Source organism: Oncorhynchus masou, chromosome 18 (assembly GCF_036934945.1).
Source record: "Oncorhynchus masou masou isolate Uvic2021 chromosome 18, UVic_Omas_1.1, whole genome shotgun sequence".
NCBI classification, from domain to species: Eukaryota; Metazoa; Chordata; class Actinopteri; order Salmoniformes; family Salmonidae; genus Oncorhynchus; species Oncorhynchus masou.
The window spans coordinates 24,988,152-25,013,100 of NC_088229.1; the positions used below are offsets into that span (position 1 = coordinate 24,988,152).

At 43.3% G+C, this 24,949-nt stretch overlaps 1 protein-coding gene across 3 annotated transcripts in view; it reads right to left on the minus strand.

Moving 5' to 3' along the window:
- Window positions 1-10,493, minus strand: part of LOC135504285 (signal peptide, CUB and EGF-like domain-containing protein 3) — a 141,261-nt gene extending 130,768 nt beyond the window's left edge. For all 3 annotated transcript variants that reach the window (XM_064922695.1, XM_064922696.1, XM_064922694.1), the window contains exon 1: window positions 10,108-10,493. In XM_064922695.1, coding sequence (XP_064778767.1) covers window positions 10,108-10,213 — 106 coding nt within the window. In that variant the 5' untranslated portion in view covers window positions 10,214-10,493. The remainder of the gene's footprint in view (window positions 1-10,107) is intronic.
- Between the last annotated feature and the right edge of the window lie 14,456 nt (window positions 10,494-24,949).

Below are 24,949 nucleotides of genomic sequence, written 5' to 3' on the forward strand. Positions count from 1 at the left end.
TGCACAGCTGGTCTCTCATCAAGAGTTCAGATTTTCACCCATCGTACTATTCTCAATTGAATCTTGTCTTTACTAATACAGTAACAGTCAGAAGTTTGGACACACCTATTCATTTCAGAGTTTATCTTTATTTGTACTGTTTTCTACATTGTACTCTCTGTTCATCATATATACATAGTCACTTTAACCATATCTACATGCACATACTACCTCAATCAGCCTGACTAACCAGTGTCTGTATGTAGCCTCACTACTTTTATAGCCTTGATACTGTATATAGCCTCGCTACTGTTATAGCCTTGCTACTGTATATAGCCTTGTTACTGTTATAGCCTTGCTACTGTATATAGCCTTGTTACTGTTATAGCCTCGCTACTGTTATAGCCTTGCTACTGTATATAGCCTCGCTACTGTTATAGCCTTGCTACTGTATATAGCCTCGCTACTGTTATAGCCTTGCTACTGTATATAGCCTCGTTACTGTATATAGCCTTGCTACTGTATATAGCCTCGCTACTGTTATAGCCTTGCTACTGTATATAGCCTCGCTACTGTTATAGCCTTGCTACTGTATATAGCCTCGCTACTGTTATAGCCTTGCTACTGTATATAGCCTCGTTACTGTTATAGCCTTGCTACTGTATATAGCCTCGCTACTGTTATAGCCTTGCTACTGTATATAGTCTCGCTACTGTTATAGCCTTGCTACTGTATATAGCCTCGCTAGTGTTATAGCCTTGCTACTGTATATAGCCTTGCTACTGTATATAGCCTCGCTACTGTTATAGCCTTGCTACTGTATATAGCCTTGCTACTGTTATAGCCTTGCTACTGTATATAGCCTCGCTACTGTTATAGCCTCGCTACTGTATATAGCCTTGCTACTGTATATAGCCTCGCTACTGTTATAGCCTTGCTACTGTATATAGCCTTGCTACTGTATATAGCCTTGTTACTGTTATAGCCTTGCTACTGTATATAGCCTCGCTACTGTTATAGCCTTGCTACTGTATATAGCCTCGCTACTGTTATAGCCTTGCTACTGTATATAGCCTCGCTACTGTATATAGCCTTGCTACTGTTATAGCCTTGCTACTGTATATAGCCTCGCTACTGTTATAGCCTTGCTACTGTATATAGCCTCGCTACTGTTATTTTTCACTGTCTTTTTACTGTTGTCTTTATTTCTTTACTTACCTATTGTTCACCTAATACCTTTTTTTGCACTATTGGAGCCTGTAAGTAAGCATTTCACTGTAAGGTCTACCTGTTGTATTCAGCACACTTGACAAATACACTTTGATTTGATTAGACTAATAGTGAAAACTATGAAAAAACACACATGGAATCATATAGTAACCAAAGATGTATTAAACAAATTAAAATATATTTTATATTTGAGATTTTTCAAAAGCCACCCTTTGCCTTGATGACAGCTTTGCACACTCTTGGCATTCTCTCCACCAGTTTCATAATGTAGTCACCTGTAATGCATTTCAATTAACAGTTGTGCCTTGTTAAAAGGTAATTTGTGGAATTTCTTTCCTTCTTAATGCATTTGAGTCATTTGTGTTGTGACATGGTAGGGGTGGTAAAAGACCAGGTCCATATTATGGCAATAACAGCTCAAATAAGCAAAGATAAATGACAGTCCATCATTACTTTAAGACATGAAGGTCAGTCAATCAGGAAAATGTCAAGAACAGTCAAAGTTTCTTCAAGTGCAGTCGCAAAAACCATTGAGTGCTATGATGAAACTGGCTCTCATGAGGACCACCACAGGAAAGGAAGACCCAGAGTTACCTCTGCTGCAGAGGATACGTTCATCAGAGTAACCAAACATGAGCAATTGACATTAGGCTGGTGGAAATTTGTCCTTTTTTCTGATTAGTCCAAATTTGAAATTTTTGGTTCCAATCACCTTGCCTTTGTGAGACCCAGAGTAGGTGAATGGATGATCTCTGAATGTGTAGTTCCCACCGCAAAGCATGGAGGAGGAGGTGTGATGGCGTGAGGGTGCTTTGCTGGTGACACTGTTTGTGACTTATTTAGAATTCAAGGTACACTTAACCAGCGTGGCTACCGCAGCATTCTGCAGTGATACGACATCCCATCTGGTTTGCGCTTAGTGGGAGTACAATTTGTTGTTCAACAGTACAATGACCCAACACACCTCCAGGCTGTGAAAGGACTATTTCACCAGGAAGGAGAGTGGAGTGCTGCATCAGATGACCTGGCCTCCAAAATCACCTGAACTCAACCCAATTGAGATGGTTTGGGATGAGATGGACCACAGAGTGAAGGAATACCAGCCAACAAGTGCTCAGCATATGTGGGAACTCCTTCAAGACGGTTGGAAAAGCATTCCAGGTGAAACTGGTTGAGAGAATGCCAATGATTTGTTTAACTCTTTTTTGGTTACTATATGATTCCATATGTCATTTCATTGTTTTGATGTCTTCACTATTATTCTACAATATAGAAAATAGTAAAAAAATAAAGAAAACCCCTTGAATGAGTAGGTGTGTCCAAACTTATGACTGGTACTGTATGTGAAAGTTTTGATTTAGAATGGCCCATTATCAAATGGGCAGGAACCGGGCAGGGGGAAAAGTACATGTCATCTGTATGCACTCCAATAGCAAATGGAGGTTGCGCACTTTCTGCTGGTCCATTTTTGCCAGGTAGGCAACTTCGGTTTTATACAGTAGTGGAGCATGTGCTTCATATGAGCAGCTGAGAAATAAATATAAGAACACTTATTTCACTCCATGCATCAACCACTGTTTGAGGAGCTTTCTCTCCCTGCGCGACAGGTGATATTAAGCCCAAACTGTATGTCATGGGCTCTCAAACCTTGTTGCTGCACCTATCCAGTGCTTAATTTGGGAAACTAAGTGAAATCTGTTTGGGAACATCGACACTAACATGTTTTCACAGCAAAAAAATATTGAACTAAAGTGTTGGCAGCCCCTCTGCGGGCTCGAGAAAGGAATAAAGTAGAGAGAGGAGATGGAAATGCATAGTGGTGCGATATTCTGTTTTTCTAAAAATGTGTCACCCAATTAATTATGACAATCTGAAAAAAATCCCTATTACTAGGCTATTCAAAAGTGCCCTGCACAATCTATGAACCAACAGCATGGCCTAGGGCTACACATTTTCTCCAAGACTCCTAGATCGACATTTTGTAGCATAGCATATTGTAACCAGTCCATCCAGTATGCATAATAATACAGTCGACACTCAAAGGCGATTACTCAAATTTGTTTAATTTTGGAGTATAGTCTAGACCAATTATGTACCAAAGACATCTTAAATCAGTTTTTTTATGTTTTAATGAGATGCGTAATGGATGGACAATAGAGCACTGAGTACCAGGCCATTAGGACCTAATGGAGGGACAATAGAGCCCTGGGTAACAGGTCATTAGGACCTGATGGAAGGACAATAGAGCCCTGAGTACCAGGCCATTAGATCCTGATGGTTGTTAGCCTGAGTACCATGCCATTAGGACCTGATGGAGGGACAATAGAGCCCTGAGTACCAGGCCATTAGAATCTGATGGTTGTTAGCAAGTTGGGTACTACCAAAGCATGTCCAGAGTGCATAACAGGAGATTACCTTGACTCAACGGTCTTGTGGAATTTTACTGCGGTCATGACTCATGACTGCAGGTGTGGTGGTAAAAGGACCGCAACAGCCCTAGTCCAGAGAGCCCTAGTCCAGACAGCCCTAGTCCAGACAGCCCTAGGCCAGACAGCCCTAGTCCAGACAGCCATAGTCCAGACAGCCCTAGTCCAGACAGCCCTAGTCCAGACAGCCCTAGGCCAGACAGCCCTAGTCCAGACAGCCCTAGTCCAGACAGCCATAGTCCAGACAGCCCTAGTCCAGACAGCCCTAGTCCAGACAGCCCTAGGCCAGACAGCCCTAGTCCAGACAGCCATAGTCCAGACAGCCCTAGTCCAGACAGCCCTAGTCCAGACAGCCATAGTCCAGGCAGCCCTAGTCCAGACAGCCATAGTCCAGACAGCCCTAGTCCAGACAGCCATAGTCCAGGCAGCCCTAGTCCAGAGAGCCCTAGTCCAGACAGCCATAGTCCAGACAGCCCTAGGCCAGACAGCCCTAGGCCAGACAGCCCTAGTCCAGACAGCCCTAGGCCAGACAGCCCTAGTCCAGACAGCCATAGTCCAGACAGCCATAGGCCAGACAGCCCTAGGCCAGACAGACCTAGTCCAGACAGCCTTCGTCCAGACAGCCCTAGGCCAGACAGCCCTAGGCCAGACAGCCCTAGTCCAGACAGCCCTAGTCCAGACAGCCCTAGTCCAGACAGCCCTAGGCCAGACAGCCCTAGGCCAGACAGCCCTAGTCCAGACAGCCCTAGTCCAGACAGCCATAGTCCAGACAGCCATAGGCCAGACAGCCCTAGGCCAGACAGACCTAGTCCAGACAGCCCTAGTCCAGACAGCCTTCGTCCAGACAGCCCTAGTCCAGACAGCCATAGTCCAGACAGACCTAGTCCAGACAGCCCTAGTATCCAGACAGCCATAGTCCAGACAGCCCTAGTCCAGACAGACCTAGTCCAGACAGCCCTACTATCCAGACAGCCCTAGTATCCAGACAGCCCTACTATCCAGACAGCCCTAGTATCCAGACAGACCTAGTCCAGGCAGACCTAGTCCAGACAGCCCTAGTCCAGACAGACCTAGTCCAGGCAGCCCTAGTCCAGGCAGACCTAGTCCAGACAGACCTAGTCCAGGCAGACCTAGTCCAGACAGACCTAGTCCAGGCAGACCTAGTCCAGGCAGACCTAGTCCAGACAGACCTAGTCCAGGCAGACCTAGTCCAGACAGACCTAGTATCCAGACAGCCCTACTATCCAGACAGCCCTAGTATCCAGACAGCCCTAGTATCCAGACAGCCCTAGTATCCAGACAGACCTAGTCCAGGCAGACCTAGTCCAGGCAGACCTAGTCCAGGCAGACCTAGTCCAGACAGCCCTAGTCCAGGCAGACCTAGTCCAGGCAGACCTAGTCCAGACAGACCTAGTCCAGGCAGACCTAGTCCAGACAGACCTAGTCCAGACAGCCCTAGTCCAGACAGCCCTAGTCCAGACAGCCCTAGTCCAGACAGCCCTAGTCCAGACAGCCCTAGTCCAGACAGCCATAGTCCAGACAGCCATAGTCCAGACAGCCCTAGTCCAGACAGCCCTAGTATCCAGACAGCCATAGTCCAGACAGCCCTAGTCCAGACAGCCATAGTCCAGACAGCCATAGTCCAGACAGCCCTAGTCCAGACAGCCCTAGTCCAGACAGCCCTAGTCCAGACAGCCATAGTCCAGACAGCCCTAGTCCAGACAGCCCTAGTCCAGACAGCCCTAGTCCAGACAGCCATAGTCCAGACAGCCCTAGTCCAGACAGACCTAGTCCAGACAGCCCTAGTATCCAGACAGCCCTACTATCCAGACAGCCCTAGTATCCAGACAGCCCTACTATCCAGACAGCCCTAGTATCCAGACAGACCTAGTCCAGGCAGACCTAGTCCAGACAGACCTAGTCCAGACAGCCCTAGTCCAGGCAGACCTAGTCCAGACAGACCTAGTCCAGACAGACCTAGTCCAGACAGACCTAGTCCAGGCAGACCTAGTCCAGGCAGACCTAGTCCAGACAGACCTAGTCCAGGCAGACCTAGTCCAGACAGACCTAGTCCAGGCAGACCTAGTCCAGACAGACCTAGTCCGGACAGCCCTAGTCCAGACAGACCTAGTCCAGGCAGACCTAGTCCAGACAGACCTAGTCCAGGCAGACCTAGTCCAGGCAGACCTAGTCCAGACAGACCTAGTCCGGACAGCCCTAGTCCGGACAGCCCTAGTCCAGACAGACCTAGTCCAGACAGACCTAGTCCAGGCAGACCTAGTCCAGGCAGACCTAGTCCAGACAGACCTAGTCCAGACAGACCTAGTCCAGGCAGACCTAGTCCAGACAGACCTAGTCCAGGCAGACCTAGTCCAGACAGACCTAGTCCAGGCAGACCTAGTCCAGACAGACCTAGTCCAGACCGGCACTTACATATTTTGTCTTGCCCATGAATGGCACACATACACAATCCATGTCTCAATGAGGGAACATAGCTTTCACCTGGATTCACCTGGTTAGTCTATGTCATGGAAAGAGTAGGTGGTTTAATATTTGTACACTCAGTGTATATCAATATGCAAACTAGACCAATATCAGATCTATGCTTGTCCTAACGTCATCCCCACCACATGTCCTTAAAGATCAAAGCCATGTTCACTATTCAGACTGTATATTTGTCTTGGACGGAACTGTTATCAATGGTGTCAACCACTCAACCACTGCAGAGATTAAGATCTCCCTCCTTTCACTCAGCTGCTCTGTAACAACATGTACAGTGGTATTGGAGCACCACTTCTCAGGCAGGTCGTATCCCAATATCCATTCTCAGAGTGGTAAAGCACAGCTAAATTGATTGTCTACTCTACACTCATGAAGATCAATGACGCTGACAGGCTTCCATGACGACCGTGATGTATTGAGTAGGAAGAAGAAAAGGACAGCAAAGAGAAAAACATACACAACAGCAGCAAATATCTTAAGAGATGTAAATGTCAATTCATACACCCATTTGAATATGTGACCTGGAGCTATACTGAGTAAATAATAAAGAAAAAGTATTCTGAGTGCCAAATAGATATGCCAAAACCCCTGAATCCCTAATACCTTGGCAAACTGAAAGGGTCTTTGACATCAGTATGCTTTAAGGCACATATCAGCTCTGTGAGTAGATAACAATACTGTAATAGCACAACAAATACCACGGCTGTCTAGACAAATGAAAGCTCACAACCAGCACCTAAGAGTGAATGTGATGAGATGTGTGCCAAAGTGGGAAAGGACTGGCCATGGTCCACGATGATCACAGAGAATAGAATGTTGTCTCCACAATAGTTGCATTCTTCATCTGCGGTGTTCTTAGGGTGGTCCAAGCCCAGAAAGCTGAGCAGGAAGAAAAGCACCATTTAAACAGATATTTTCATGTGGCTTCATATGTGGTTACCAGGAACCATTACCAAGAGATCACAAGAGATGTCGGTATTTGACATCTTCATTAATTGTACAGCTTTGACTTTCACAGGTGAATGCCTGCAATATTTGCTAAGAAAAGCAGTGCAAATCTATTAACATCTTCACCTCCCACGACAGAGAATGTATGAGGACCAGACAGATTTAATGATTTACAACTAGAGGATAACAAAATGAGGAATAGGAGCCCCATTAAATAGAACTTGTGCATGCCTGTAACACACACACACAGCCATAGCAGACGGTGGAATCAGACATGTCTAATTAATTTAGTATAAAGGAAAGAAATAGAAGACAAAGCAAACAAAGAAGAGGAGGGATAAAAGCAAAAGGGGGGGGGGGCTCTGGCCTTCCTTCCATCCCATTCTTTGTGGAAGACACACCACTTCTAGGCCTCCCTCCCTCGCTCCACTTGGGCCTCATTTTGCTGAGTCGCTCCCTCCAGGCCAGGGCTGGTTGGTTCCTACATTGTGGTTCAGGTCTGAGGGCTGCTGCCTCTGGCTCCCTCCCTGGCTGCAGTAGGAGCTCTGCCTTCCAGAGACCCTCGGGCCCAGGAGCAAAGGTTACACCAACACAGCCAACGCTCTGCACCGCACCACAGCATGTCACGACCTCACCAACGGTTGCCGTGGCGCTGTATTAGCTAGCCAGGAACTTCCGACTTGAGGTTAGCTCAACGGCTCAGTGATTTGCCTTGTCCGAGGCCCTTCACCATTTTACTTTTTCCTTTCTTGCTCGCTTTCTCTCTCTCCACCAGCACCTCTAACCAGTCTAATTTCCCTTCTTCATCTTCCTCTTTTTCTACCTGTTCTTCACCATATCCTCCACAATATTCCTTAGTTCATTTGATGAAGGACAAAGGGGCTTGTCACCAACATCTTTGTTGAATCAATATTGACCTGACAAATTGTACCTTTTATTGTTCCAGTAACTGTCTCCCTCTCTTTCTCATCTCTCCTCTCTCCTCTCGATCTCATCTGTCTCCCTCTCTTTCTCATCTCTCCTCTCTCCTCTCGATCTCATCTGTCTCTCTCTTTCTCATCTCTCCTCTCTCCTCTCAATCTCATCTGTCTCTCTCTCTTTCTCATCTCTCATCTGTCTCTCTCTTTCTCACCTCTCCTCTCGATCTCATCTCTCTCCCTCTCTCTCTCTCTCTCTCTCTCTTTCTTTCTCTCCTCTCTCCTCTCGATCTCATCTCTCTCTCCCTCTCTCTCTTTCTTTCTCTCCTCTCTCCTCTCGATCTCATCTCTCTCTTTCTTTCTCTCCTCTCTCCTCTCAATGTCATCTCCCTCCCACTCCCTCAATCTTTCTCCCTCTCATCTCTCTCCCTCTCATCTCATCATTTCATCTCTCCTTCTCCATCTCATCTCTCCATCTTATAGATGTCTAAAGATAAAAAGCCATACAAATATTACTAACTGCACATTATTCATAGACTATCCTCCCACTCTTAAGACTTCTGTATTCACAGAGTCCATTCTCTGCCAGGCTATGTCACTTAGGCTACAAACAGGTGCATGCCATTACTGAGTGATAACACTGTTCCGGTAACATTCCACTTGACAAGCAAGTGTGTAATCGATGTTGTGGGAAATTAAGTTAGAAAAAAGTAGTTATAATTGCAAAATGTAAATATTCGGTTTTCTCACAAGTGGGGGCCGACCACCCAGGATGCTAAATAGTCCCCCCCCCCCCCACACACACACACACACACACACACACACACACACACTCCTTGCCTGACTGGCCGAGGGCGAGGGATGTCTTTTTGTCTATCTGTGGGTGAAACAAAACCAAACATAATCAAAGCTGCTGAGGCTTGCACACACACACTGTGCTCTGTCCCTGGCATGTATAGATCTGGTTGCTTACAGATTGACATGAGTAAGCATATTCATATTATTCTTATTATTTGAAGAGAGAAAAAGACAGAAGAGGGGAAATAGTAAATAGGTAAGAAAACAGCACCTAGGCAGCAACTTATTTCAGCCTTTTTATTGTGTGGATCGATGACTTATAACTGCAAGTAAAGTGTTGTCCTGTGATCTGCATCGTGCTCGCTTTTTCATTGACTTTCATTACCCTAATCCTCATAATCATCAACATCTTTAGTCTGAGTGCTCAATGAGGATTTGGAGTTTTTCCACCTTAAAGCCTTGAGGCACAATCTGTGTATGAATCAAACAGAGGAGGCAGGACATGAAAGCATCCTGGGTGCAGTACTGTAGCCTAGCTCAGTGGAGGCTTTGACAGAGAGCCCTGCTGCTCCATGGGAGTGTTACAGAGGATTTTCAAATACTTGGCTTGGTAGTGATAAATACATCTTGATGGTCTCTCTCTTTCATTAACAACTATTCTGTTCTTGAAGTTCTCAACAAAACTGTTCTGTTCACACTGTTGTTGTTTGAGGTGTCGCCAGTTTATCTCCATGGTGAGAAAATGAGAATGTCAGGGGGATTTAAACATTGATTAACGGTTTTGGATCAGACCTATAAAACAGGTTAATTTGCCACTTTTGTGCCAGTCTCAGAAAAGTGCAGCAGTAGCTTAACCATCACGGGGAGACAAATATAGTCTGGGCATGCAACAGAATAAATGATTTCCTGATCTCAGGACACATGCCAGTGCAAAACAATATTTAAACAGAGTGGAATTTCCTAGGTACTTAATACATAAACATATTTTGCATCAGCCTTCTAAAAGAGTTTTCAATTTGCTTACCAGTGTGCCTGTTCATTAAATATAATATAATGCTGAATAGGATTAATGAGGCATACTTTGTTTTTTGTTTTATTTTATTGTGAGATGCTGAATTTATTGGTGTGTGTGTGTAATCTTTAAAAACAACAACAAATTTGTAATTCAATGGTCAGGCATTAGTTTACAAATTCACAATGCACAGCGGATTAAGGTAATGAAATCTGCACTAAATAACCATAGCTGCTCCCCAGGGTCTGAAAGATAAAGCCTGGAGAAATAAAGGTATTTTGATGGGAAAACTTACCTTGAGTGGATTTGCCTCCTGAAGCGCGAGCTGGATGTTGGACAAAGGCAAGCAGACAGAAACCGACTAATCCAATGCTAGCGCGCATTATAATGTGCAAATGCATGGCTATTTTATACTGTAGTTGGACTGTTATAGGTAAACACCTACTTTACAACGCTTAACACGCACAAACGGACGGTATTTTTTTTAATAAGAAAAACGTGTTCTACCTTTAAAAATATATTGTGGTACTATGTCCTTTCCTTTGTGTCTGCTTATTGTGTTTCAAGTGATCGGGTTTTGCGGAATGCCCGACAGTGTGCAGCAATAGAGAAGCGGTGTTCTGTGATCCTGTTCGACCCAGACCAATTTCAATATAAGAGAGAGGCAGAGGGACGTTTGAGAGAGATGGAGTGAGGCAGAGAGGAGTAAAGGGGTGGAGAGATGAGGATCCACGCATTGCTCCTGCTCTCGCTCTCCCACACGCGCACTCGCTCTTTCTCCAACTACTTGCAAGTATTTATTTTTCTGCAGGAATTTACAATCAGCTGCTGGTTGGAACGAAGTCGCGGGTTGTCATGGAGGAGAAAGGTCAAACTCTGGGTGCAATCTATGGACCGCGCGCCACACCACAACCAACTTGGACACTTTCCCCACAGACAAGGAAAAAGAGCGGTGCGGGAAAAAAAAATGAAAACCTGCAACTGACACATACAATGACAAATATAAGGAGTTGTGTTGCTAGCACCCGATGCACAATGACCGCGAACAGGTTGTAGTCTCAGCGTGTGCTACGCGAGGTTTCGTGTACACTCTATCTCCCATGATTGCTTCTTATACAAACGTATTATTACCTATTTTTGCCATCTCAAAAAAAGCCAGGAGCAAATCGCATTCAAAAAGATTAGGAGAGCAATAAACACCATGCCATGATCTGCTATTTAGCAATATCCTGTAGGAGATTCAGTTTAATTATCACACCTTTCTCATATATTTACTCTGCTGGCTTTACATAAATGAAAAACACAAGTCTGGCATTTTTTTTATCACATTTTTGTATACATAGGCCTACTCCTTTTTCAAATGAGTTTATAATTTGTCTGCACCACCACTTGAATTTGCCTATTGCTATACCCATGTGTAGGCTACACAAGGCAGACACAGAACAAGTATTACATTTCCCTGGCCACACCTCACACATAGGTTTTTACATCTTCTAAAACCCAGCAATGGATATCCCCAAACAGCCTGAATTTCACATCACCTGCCTGTTAACATCCCTGAAATGATACATGTCCTTTTTCTTTACAGCAGACCAAGCCTATACTGCTTGCCTCCTAGAGGATACGTGTCCCATTCATTAATATGTCTGTGTGTTGTGCAGCTAGTCTCTACCTCCTTGTCTCTTTTAAAGAATCAATAAAAGTTGAACAAAAGGAAATGCAAACAAGAATCAGCATGTTCCTGTTCTTTCATTGTGGCAGTGCATCATGGGTGCTTTTCAACTTGAGTTAAAAGAAGACTGGAGATTGGAACATGGAGATTAGATTCAGCACTGAATCAGTATTAGACAGAATATATGCTTATTATATTTCATTTCCTCTAGGATTTAATCTGCTGTACTGATGCATTACGCTTTAAGTTTACATTTGTTTTGAGAAAGATAATGCTGAATAATGATGTTCTCTAGCTCCCCTGTTTTATTTCTCTTTAATCAAAAATGCAATTAGGGTCTCGCATTAAAATTGATTTGGAGATTTTAAAAAATCTATTTTCTACAGGCTTAGTAAGATAACGGAAACTTTTGATAGCAAACAATCTGATAAAAGCTTGCCCATAAAGATGGATATCTCTGTGGCTGATAAAATGAAAACATTTTTCAATTGTTCAAAGGTACAGAGGAACATTAAGGTTTCTTTCTTATTCTTTTTTTACCCAAGTTTAATCTTCCATTAAGTATTTGTTCTTTGTTTTTGTCTTGCAGGATGGAAGACACTTTCTGGCAATGTCTAATGCTCCATATTAATATTCGGGTGGTAAAATGAAGCCTGATCATATACTATTTTATGGACGTGCATCTAATTTTGAAGAAAAAAATCAACATGGATGGTACTCCTCTGTTGTGAACCTTCATGTCGTGAATCTTAATGGTTTCCCTAGAGTTGTTTTTATAACCAGGAATAATCAGACAAAGTATAAAAATGCCCTTTAAAAGAAATCCCTCTTGGCTTGTAACATACATAATTTGAAAGGATTCATAGTAATGACCATTCAGATCCAAATTATGAAGTCTGGCAGCTTGGCCTGTGTAATTATAATAACATCTGTCAGAAGAAATATGTAAATATCCATATCCCAAACCCCAAATCTCCAGGTAATTGTGAGCCCCTGTATAACCAAATGAGCTGAGAATCACTGGGGAGCCAGAGAAAGTCAGGCCACAGTGGCAGGGGGGCCTGAGCCTGGGAGCTGTAAGTGATGCATAGTTTTTCATATAGGTACAGCAGTAACACTTACTTCATTAATGGTAGAGGGGTGTGCACAGGCATCACTCTACACACAAACATACCTATTTTTACTTGAACAGACGCATAAGAGAAGCCCAGGTAATGTTTAATTTATGACCCTAGTTGTCATGAAAGGACTTCAGTTACACTGTGAATCGGGAGGAAAAGGAATGAGTGTGCCGGTAGGGTAAAGAAAGAGACTGGGAAAATACAGCTGCAGGCTGCAATACAGGCTTCTCCTATTAGATAAGCACACAGCCACACTATGTAACCAAATGGCATCATATACTTCATCAACGGGACTCACTCTACCATACCATTTTACATGTAGTAGTGCTTGCTTAAATTTACAGCAATGCTTGCTTACATTTTCCTACAACACTGATGTTGCAAATGCCATGCTCTAGCAATTGAGTCACACAGGACCAAGATGGTACATTACTCATTCCCCATCTTCTCCCTCCAAGCAACACAGCAGGGTATTTGGGCATTGACCATGCTAGCTCCATAGGGGATCATATGGGGGGAGATAAACTTAGAATCGATTGAGGGTTAGATGATTTGGAACCTTTGCATGAGTAGGAATGTCAAAACTGTGCTCCAAAGCTATAGGTGATCATCTCCCACATGTTTTGGTGGTGACCTATTCGAATGAGCTAAATAGGCTGGGTAAGAGCTGCATACTCAGTAGTGGCTTTACTGTACAGACTGCAGAGCATCTCCACGAATCCCCCTATGATCAACTAAGTTCCAGCCCGAGGCAGACCTTCCACACAGGTACAATCAGAGGATGAGACCTGCCAATCTCCCACACAGGTAGTCAGAGGATGAGACCTGCCAATCTCCAACACATATACAGTCAGAGGATGAGACGTGCCAATCTCCAACACATATACAGTCAGAGGATGAGACCTGCCAATCTCCAACACAGGTACAGTCAGAGGATGAGACCTGCCAATCTCCAACACAGGTAGAGTCAGAGGATGAGACCTGCCAATCTCCAACATAGGTAAAGTCAGAGAATGAGACCTGCCAATCTCCAACACAGGTACAGTCAGAGGATGAGACCTGCCAATCTCCAACATAGGTAAAGTCAGAGGATGGGACCTGCCAATCTCCAACATAGGTAAAGTCAGAGGATGAGACCTGCCAATCTCCAACACAGGTACAGTCAGAGGATGAGACCTGCCAATCTCCAACACAGGTACAGTCAGATGATGAACGCCTGCCGCAAGAGCGACCAGGGATTATGGGGAAGTACCATGACCTCAGTGTCTAGCTATACAGCACAACGTGTATGCCTTTATCCCAGTCAGCATTCAACAAGGCCTACAGTAGATGAGGGTCATAGATTTCTGCTAGGTTTGTATCTTAACCAAGTAGAAAAGCACGCTCACAGTAGAATGACATGAAACTTTGCTCCTTTTGAAGAAACACGTTATTTGAAAATACATCTCTAAGGCGTTCATTCACTCCTCTCTGTCTGATCCCTAGAACTTAACCTTGACAAGCAAACCGACGAGAGAAAACACAAATGCAGAGATAGTGCAGAGATACTTTGTTGAGTAAAAGTTTTCATACAAAACATTTAGACTAAGTGGCACAGGTCAAGATCAGTCCAAACATCTTTTTTTTTACTCTGGAGAAAATAAATTATTCCTCTGAAAGAGATTTAAACAACCACGCCACTCTGAGCTCTCTGGGTCACTCTCCCATATGATAAAATACTATAGGTGTCACGCACTGATTTGTTTCACTTGTCCCTGTGATTGTCTCCACCCCCTCCAGGTGTCGCTTATTTTCCCCAGTGTATTTATCCCTGTGTTTCCTGTCTCTGTGTCACTTCGTCTTGTATGTTTTCCAAATCAACCAGCGGTTTTCCCGTTCTCCTGCTTTTTGCTATTCTCCTTTTTTTGGTCCTCTGGGTTTTGACCCTTGCCTGTTTCTGGACTCTGTACATGCCTGCCTGACCGTTCTACCTGCCTTGACCACGAGCCTGTCTGCCACTCTGTACCTCCTGGACTGTGATCTGGTTTTGACCTTTTGCCTGTCCACGACCATTCTCTTGCCTACTCCTTTTGGATTAATAAACATTGTAAGACTCCAACCATCTGCCTCCTGTGTCTGCATCTGGGTGTCGCCTTGTGTCATGATAATAGGATACTATGGTATAAATACTATAGTATTCACTGTAGTATACTGTAGTATTTACAGTTAACTATAGTATAAATACTGTAGTAAAATAACTGTAGTATGTACTATAGTAATTAATGTGCTGTTTTTGCAGAATGTAGGGGGTTTCTAGAGAGTTTTTCCTAGCCACCGTGCCTCTACACCTGCATTGCTTGCTGTTTGGGGTTTTAGGCTGGGTTTCTGTACAGCACTTTGTGACATGAGCTGTTGTAAGAATGGCTTTATAAATACATTTGATTGATAGTATACTGCTGTATTTACTGTAGAGTTTTTGGAGAATGTAGTATCCTGCAGTATTTACTGTAGTGTTTTTGCAGACATTACTGTATTTACTGTAGTTTTTTTGTTTTACTATCTTTTGACATGAAAGAGGAGGCTTCCTCCTTTAGAAAACCTACTGAAGAAATACTAAAACAGAACATTTCCATAACCTGTAGGTAGGATTGGAATCTGAACAGAAAGTTCAGCACTTCTGCTCTTTTCTAGAGAACACAATATGGTCTATACTTGGCTTGTAGGTTTCTCACTTAGGTGTGGGCCAAATTGCAACATTGGGGAATGGGCAGGGTATATGCAAATTATATACTGTAGTATTTTCTATAGTTAAAAAAGTGTAGTGTTTTTGCAGACTGTAGTGTTTTTGCGGACTTTACTGTAGTATTTCATAGTTTTTTTTCCCCCTTCCGGATAATACTGTAGTATTTACTGTAGTATTCAACAGTATACTACAACATTCTATAGTAAGTACTACACATGATAGAGGGTTACTACAGTATGTAGTATAGTATTCTACAGTAGCTTATACTACAGTTCATTATAAAATTCTATAGTAAGTACTGAAGTATTCTACAGTATACTGTAGTATTTTTTCAGGTGGGCAGGGTCAGCCAAGGTTTCACTTTTTGAGGCTGCAAAATAAATTGTTTTTTGTGACTCAGCTTTAAGACTTAATTTTAAACCTCCAGTGGAAGCAGGTTGAAGTTGATACAAGGCAAAATAAAACACAATTCAACAGTTCAACATTTATACTGTTAATTGGACGTATGCTGTTAATTTAAGTGGAGGCAATTCCTCTTATTAATGAGGTACAAATTACCAAAATTTTGTACAAAATTAATTACTCAATGGCTTATGATAAATGGTATGGAATATGAAACACATTAAACACATAATATTGACATTACATTAGTGGACATTAGTCATTCATTCACTACTCATGTATTGCTCTGTGTAATCGCCAAAGAGAAAGCTGTTAAAAGTAATTATTTCCCTCTCACAGCCTACAGACGGAGAATTCTAATGGCATAATATAAATATAATTCTAATGGTATTATTGAAATATAATTATAATGGCAATATATAAATATAATTCTGATGGTATAATATATATATAATTATAATGGCATTACACACTGCTCAAAAAATAAAGGGAACACTAAAATAACACATCCTAGATCTGAATGAATGAAATATTCTTATTAAATACTTTTTTCTTTACATAGTTGAATATGCTGACAACAAAATCACACAAAAATTATCAATGGAAATCAAATTTATCAACCCATGGAGGTCTGGATTTGGAGTCACATTCAAAATTAAAGTGGAAAACCACACTACAGGCTGATCCAACTTTGATGTAATGTCCTTAAAACAAGTCAAAATGAGGCTCAGTAGTGTGTGTGGCCTCCACGTGCCTGTATGACCTCCCTACAACGCCTGGGCATGCTCCTGATGAGGTGGCTGATGGTCTCCTGAGGGATCTCCTCCCAGACCTGGACTAAAGCATCCACCAACTCCTGGACAGTCTGTGGTGCAATGTGGCGTTGGTGGATGGAGTGAGACATGATGTCCCAGATGTGCTCAATTGGATTCAGGTCTGGGGAACGGGCGGGCCAGTCCATAGCATCAATGCCTTCCTCTTGCAGGAACTGCTGACACACTCCAGCCACATGAGGTCTAGCATTGTCTTGCATTAGGAGGAACCCAGGGCCAACCGCACCAGCATATGGTCTCACAAGGGGTCTGAGGATCTCATCTCGGTACCTAATGGGAGTCAGGCTACCTCTGGCGAGCACATGGAGGGCTGTGCGGCTCCACAAAGAAATGCCACCCCACACCATGACTGACACACCGCAAACCGGTCATGCTGGAGGATGTTGCAGGCAGCAGAACGTTCTCCACGGCGTCTCCAGACTCTGTCACGTCTGTCACGTGCTCAGTGTGAACCTGCTTTCATCTGTGAAGAGCACAGGGCGCCAGTGGCCAATTTTCCAATCTTGGTGTTCTCTGGCAAATGCCAAACGTCCTGCACGGTGTTGGGCTGTAAGCACAACCCCACCTGTGGATGTCGGGCCCTCATACCACCCTCATGGAGTCTGTTTCTGACCATTTGAGCAGACACATGCACATTTGTGGCCTGCTGGAGGTCATTTTGCAGGGCTCTGGCAGTGCTCCTCCTGCTCCTCCTTGCACAAAGGCGGAGGTAGCGGTCCTGCTGCTGGGTTGTTGCCCTCCTACGGCCTCCTCCAAGTCTCCTGATGTACTGGCCTGTCTCCTGGTAGCGCCTCCATGGTCTGGACACTACGCTGACAGACACAGCAAACCTTCTTGCCACAGCTCGCATTGATGTGCCATCCTGGATGAGCTGCACTACCTGAGCTACTTGTATGGGTTGTAGACTCCGTCTCATGCTACCACTAGAGTGAAAGCACCGCCAGCATTCAAAAGTGACCAAAACATCAGCCAGGAAGCATAGGAACTGAGAAGTGGTCTGTGGTCACCACCTGCAGAACCACTCCTTTATTGGGGGTGTCTTGCTAATTGCCTATAATTTCCAGCTGTTGTCTATTCCATTTGCACAACAGCATGTGAAATGTATTGTCAATCAGTGTTACTTCCTAAGTGTACAGTTTGATTTCACAGAAGTGTGATTGACTTGGAGTTACATTGTGTTGTTTAAGCTTTCCCTTTTTTTGAGCAGTGTATAAATATAACTAATGGTATTATATAAATATAATTATATTGGCATTATATAAGTATAACTAATGGTATTATATAAATATAATGGCATTTTATATATATATATAATCCTGACAGTAACAGGGAGCATTCTTTCCTATGAGAGAGCAACATTGCAGACTGTTTATCCTCCCGTAGCTTTTGTTTTTGGATGACTGTGCTCACATCACCTCATTCCTCGGCAACAATAGAAAATACATAAATAAATCCTCATTAAATCCGCACCATATGCAGCATAATCCTGTTTGAAACACTCTGAAGCATTTTGGTCATTATGAACATCTAACAGGGGTTATGAAAGAGGATGACGGTAAAGCCCATCAATTTGTTTTGAAGTCTGTTTGTTCTGCCTGCCTGTTTGTTTTGCCTGCCTGAAATGATTTCAGATCAATGCTTGTCGGGACATTATGATTACAACAGGCAGTTAAGTGCAACAGCTGTTAAGTGAGTGAAGTGGTAAAGCTGTAAGTAGGCCTGTGTAGTTGTGCACATGAAAATAAGGGCAACGCCAGCAGTCCTTCATAAAGTGGTCCGTAAAACAGTACGTTGTCTTCTATCAGCACATGCCGTTACAGCCTCAATCATGACTGTGCATTACTGCATCCCTCTACAGTCTCACTGTACCAGTCTGCATATACATCTGCTGTGAAGAGAGACTCGTCTGCATAGGTTTACAGACAACTGCCTACACAACTATTCAGCAGAAACCATCCAGCACAAACCTGGACTGCCCTCTAGTGGCAGCATGGTGCTCACATAAGCTTTGAAGGTTGACCACCTGTTTCTGACCATGTTCAATATGAAAACGTTCTTTCTTAACGTTGCAGACAGAAATACCAATAATAGAGCTGATGGGATTCCTTATTCTACATGTCAGAGATGCATGTTTGTTATAAATAGCATATTTCGATCATCATGTCACCATCATCAAGGCTGTATCACATTCGGCCGTGATTGGGAATCCCATAGTGCAAAATTGGCCCAGCGTCGTCCGGGTTTGGCGGGGGTAGGCTGCCATTGTATATAAGAATTTGTTCTTAACTGACTTGCCTAGTTAAATAAAGGTTATATAAAATAAATCAAACATAATAATCATGTCACAGAGAAGCACAAAGCACTCTTATTTCTGCATTTGCTCATCAATGATTCCCTTTAAAGAAGCAATCAGCAGTTGAAGCAATAAAGTGTACAACACTGTTTCAGCAAAAAGCTGAGGGATGGGGTTGGAGAAATGTAACCACTCTTACATTAATAGACAGAGCTCTGGATGCAAGGACTAACCATCCATGATATAACACGTGTAGTTTAACCATGTTTTGAGGCTATATCGTGTTTGTTTACATTTACTTCGTTTACAAACATTGGAGGAAAACAAGCTTATATTTTGGGTTCTGACAGGGTACGACAGTTGAACTAACTCATGAGGCATTTACAAGTTATATTCTTCAAGAATCAATGGGTAAATATCGTTAATTTATAAGTAAAACAATTATGTAGCAACCACAGATTACCCCTTTATCTGGTCCTCCTGCTCTAGGCCTGAACAGTGAAGGGAGGAAGTGCCTTAGGCTGGGCTCTCATTGGCACAGAGACAGACAGTGCCACGGCATACTGTCAGATTGGCACGGACTCACTCATTCATTCCTGAAGCAACATGCACATCAAAGCTGCCCCACCTCTCAGGGAACGTGAGCCGAATTCCACAGAAAAAGTTTAACAAACCATACAACTCTATGCACAAGCACTACTTTGAACAACTTACACAACACATTTCACAGAAACACATTTACTGGAAGAACTGTGCAGATGCAAAGTTTGGATACAGAATGATGGTCAAATCTCCCTCCGTTTTTTATGTCACCACGTTTTCCAAAAACGAAATATCTACTCCGAGTTAAGATTCAAAGATGTCTGCAGAAAGAAATGCATAATTATGGATATGAATATCGTTCTCTTCATGGTGATGTATCCCGAAGGGCGGCAGGTAGCCTAGCGGTTAGAGCATTTGGCCTGTAACCGAAAGGTCGCTGGTTTGAATACCCAAGCCCACAAGGTGGAAAATCTGTCGATGGGAATAACAGCAAAGCACTTACCCCTAATTTGCTCCAGGGTCATCCCGATACTATGGCTGACCCTGTAAAATCAAATCAAATCAAATTTATTTATATAGCCCTTCGTACATCAGCTGATATCTCAAAGTGCTGTACAGAAACCCAGCCTAAAACCCCAAACAGCAAGCAATGCAGGTGTAGAAGCACGGTGGCTAGGAAAAACTCCCTAGAAAAGCCAAAACCTAGGAAGAAACCTAGAGAGGAACCAGGCTATGTGGGGTGGCCAGTCCTCTTCTGGCTGTGCCGGGTAGAGATTATAACAGAACATGGCCAAGATGTTCAAATGTTCATAAATGACCAGCATGGTCGAATAATAATAAGGCAGAACAGTTGAAACTGGAGCAGCAGCACGGCCAGGTGGACTGGGGACAGCAAGGAGTCATCATGTCAAGTAGTCCTGGGGCATGGTCCTAGGGCTCAGGTCAGTTGAAACTGGAGCAGCAGCACGGCCAGGTGGACTGGGGACAGCAAGGAGTCATCATGTCAGGTAGTCCTGGGGCATGGTCCTAGGGCTCAGGTCCTCCGAGAGAGAGAAGGAGAGAATTAGAGAACGCACACTTAGATTCACACAGGACACCGAATTGGACAGGAGAAGTACTCCAGATATAACAAACTGACCCCAGCCCCCGACACATAAACTACTGCAGCATAAATACTGGAGGCTGAGACAGGAGGGGTCAGGAGACACTGTGGCCCCACCCGAGGACACCCCCGGACAGGGCCAAACAGGAAGGATATAACCCCACCCACTTTGCCAAAGCACAGCCCCCACACCACTGGAGGGATATCTCCAACCACCAACTTACCATCCTGAGACAAAGCTGAGTATAGCCCGCAAAGATCTCCGCCACGGCACAACCCAAGGGGCGGGGCGCCAACCCAGACAGGATGACCACATCAGTGAATCAACCCACTCAGGTGACGCACCCCCTCCAGGGACGGCATGAGAGAGCCCCAGCAAGCCAGTGACTCAGCCCCTGTAATAGGGTTAGAGGCAGAGAATCCCAGTGGAAAGAGGGAAACCGGCCAGGCAGAGACAGCAAGGGTGGTTCGTTGCTCCAGAGCCTTTCCGTTCACCTTCCCACTCCTGGGCCAGACTACACTCAATCATATGACCCACTGAAGAGATGAGTCTTCAGTAAAGACTTAGAGGTTGAGACCGAGTTTGCGTCTCTGACATGGGTAGGCAGACCGTTCCATAAAAATGGAGCTCTATAGGAGAAAGCCCTGCCTCCAGCTGTTTGCTTAGAAATTCTAGGGACAATTAGGAGGCCTGCGTCTTGTGACCGTAGCGTACGTGTAGGTATGTACGGCAGGACCAAATCAGAGAGATAGGTAGGAGCAAGCCCATGCAATGCTTTGTAGGTTAGCAGTAAAACCTTGAAATCAGCCCTTGCTTTGACAGGAAGCCAGTGTAAGGAGGCTAGCACTGGAGTAATATGATCAAATTTTTTGGTTCTAGTCAGGATTCTAGCAGCCGTATTTAGCACTAACTGAAGTTTATTTAGTGCTTTATCCGGGTAGCCGGAAAGTAGAGCATTGCAGTAGTCTAACCTAGAAGTGACAAAAGCATGGATTAATTTTTCTGCATCATTTTTGGACAGAAAGTTTCTGATTTTTGCAATGTTACGTAGATGGAAAAAAGCTGTCCTTGAAATGGTCTTGATATGTTCTTCAAAAGAGAGATCAGGGTCCAGAGTAACGCCGAGGTCCTTCACAGTTTTATTTGCGAAGACTGTACAACCATTAAGATTAATTTTCAGATTCAACAGAAGATCTCTTTGTTTCTTGGGACCTAGAACAAGCATCTCTGTTTTATCCGAGTTTAAAAGTAGAAAGTTTGCTGCCATCCACTTCCTTATGTCTGAAACACATGCTTCTAGCGAGGGCAATTTTGGGGCTTCACCATGTTTCATTGAAATGTACAGCTGTGTATCATCCGCATAGCAGTGAAAGTTAACATTATGTTTTGAATAACATCCCCAAGAGGTAAAATATATAGTGAAAACAACAGCGGTCCTAAAACGGAACCTTGAGGAACACCGAAATTTACAGTTGATTTGTCAGAGGACAAACCATCCACAGAGACAAACTGATATCTTTCCGACAGATAAGATCTAAACCAGGCCAGAACTTGTCCGTGTAGACCAATTTGGGTTTCCAATCTCTCCAAAAGAATGTGGTGATCGATGGTATCAAAAGCAGCACTAAGGTCTAGGAGCACGAGGACAGATGCAGAGCCTCGGTCCGATGCCATTAAAATGTCATTTACCACCTTCACAAGTGCCGTCTCAGTGCTATGATGGGGTCTAAAACCAGACTGAAGCATTTCATATACATTGTTTGTCTTCAGGAAGGCAGTGAGTTGCTGAGCAACAGCCTTTTCTAAGATTTTTGAGAGGAATGGAAGATTCGATATAGGCCGATAGTTTTTTATATTTTCTGGGTCAAGGTTTGGCTTTTTCAAGAGAGGCTTTATTACTGCCACTTTTAGTGAGTTTGGTACACATCCGGTGGATAGAGAGCCGTTTATTATGTTCAACATAGGAGGGCCAAGCACAGGAAGCAGCTCTTTCAGTAGTTTAGTTGGAATAGGGTCCAGTAAGCAGCTTGAAGGTTTAGAGGCCATGATTATTTTCATCATTGTGTCAAGAGATATAGTACTAAAACACTTGAGCGTCTCTCTTGATCCTAGGTCCACGCAGAGTTGTGCAGACTCAGGACAACTGAGCTTTGAAGGAATACGCAGATTTAAAGAGGAGTCTGTAATTTGCTTTCTAATAATCATAATTTTTTCCTCAAAGAAGTTCATGAATTTATCACTGCTAAAGTGAAAGTCATCCTCTCTTGGGGAATGCTGCTTTTTAGTTAGCTTTGCGACCGTATCAAAAAGGAATTTTGGATTGTTCTTATTGTCCTCAATTAAGTTAGAAAAATAGGATGATCGAGCAGCAGTAAGGGCTCTTCGGTACTGCACGGTACTGTCTTTCCAAGCTAGACGGAAGACTTCCAGTTTGGTGTGGCGCCATTTCCGTTCCAATTTTCTGGAAGCTTGCTTCAGAGCTCGGGTATTTTCTGTGTACCAGGGAGCTAGTTTCTTATGAGAAATGTTTTTAGTTTTTAGGGTGCAACTGCATCTAGGGTATTGCGCAAGGTAAAATTGAGTTCCTCAGTTAGGTGGTTAACTGATTTTTGTCCTCTGGTGTCATTGGGTAGACAGAGGGAATCTGGAAGGACATCAAGGAATCTTTGTGTTGTCTGTGAATTTATAGCACGACTTTTGATGTTCCTTGGTTGGGGTCTGAGCAGATTATTTGTTGCAATTGCAAACGTAATAAAATGGTGGTCCGATAGTCCTGGATTATGAGGAAAAACATTAAGATCCACAACATTTATTCCATGGGACAAAACTAGGTCCAGCGTATGACTGTGACAGTGAGTGGGTCCAGAGACATGTTGGACAAAACCCACTGAGTCGATGATGGCTCCGAAAGCCTTTTGGAGTGGGTCTGTGGACTTTTCCATGTGAATATTAAAGTCACCAAAGATTAGAATATTATCTGCTATGACTACAAGGTCCGATAGGAATTCAGGGAACTCAGTGAGGAACGCTGTATATGACCCAGGAGGCCTGTAAACAGTAGCTACAAAAAGTGATTGAGTAGGCTGCATAGATTTCATGACTAGAAGCTCAAAAGACGAAAACGTCATTTTTTTTTTTGTAAATTGAAATTTGCTATCGTAAATGTTAGCAACACCTCCGCCTTTGCGGGATGCACGGGGGATATGGTCACTAGTGTAGCCAGGAGGTGAGGCCTCATTTAACACAGTAAATTCAACAATCCATTTCATTGCACTTATCTGGTGTATGTGGCAATTAAACATATTTTAAAACACTATAAATAATTGGTAAGTTCACCTTTACTTGTTACTTCTTTTAACTTTTATTATCCTCTCCTCATGAGGGAGAGAAATTAGAAAATATATTAAAGATATGTGGGTTTTTAGTAACAGAATTACAAGTTACAAGGCAATGTTTCTTAAACGTTCTTAAACTAAATCATTTCTCCAAAACTAAATATGTGTTTATATTAGTTGGCAGGGGTCTTCAGTTCAATATTAATGTGTTTGATGTATTTCAAATAACTTTTAAGACTTTTTCTGGTAGATGTCGAAGACCACTTTTCCATATATTGTACCAAAATTCAAAAGGCACTCGCACATCTGAGCTATCTTTGTTGCAGGTTCATGGTCACAGTTGAACAAGATGAGAAAAAATAAGATGCCTGCACACTGCTCGTGATAATATCACTGCTCTTTAGTAAGCTTTATATATCAGACTCAAGGCCTTCGTCAGAGATTTTGTGAGTAAAAAAAAAAATAGAGCACCCTTATGTAGACATAGCTCCACCCACATCCGTACCATGCTTCGAATGGGTTTGGAGTCGATGGAGAATAAGTAAGTGTTACCAAATATAACAATGTGAATTTTATAAATATTCTACTAGTGTACATAAAATGTATTAAACATGTCCGTAAAACCACATTTGAGGACATCGAACCACCAAGCAAGTTTTCATAAATCAGAGTAATTTGAAATGGGGGCATTCATTCATGTGTTAACTAACCTCCAAACGAGCTTCAATGCCATACAACACTCCTTCCGTGGCCTCCAACTGCTCTTAAACGCTAGTAAAACCAAATGCATGCTTTTCAACCGTTCGCTGCCCGCCCGACTAGCATCACCACCCTGGATGGTTCTGACCTAGAATATGTGGACAACTACAAATACCTAGGTGTCTGGCTAGACTGTAAACTCTCCTTCCAGACTCATATTAAACATCTCCAATCCAAAATCAAATCTAGAATTGGCTTTCTATTTCACAACAAAGCCTCCTTCACTCATGCTGCCAAACTTACCCTAGTAAAACTGACTATCCTACCGATCCTCGACTTCGGCGATGTCATCTACAAAATAACTTCCAATAATCTACTCAGCAAACTGGATGCAGTCTATCACAGCGCCATCTG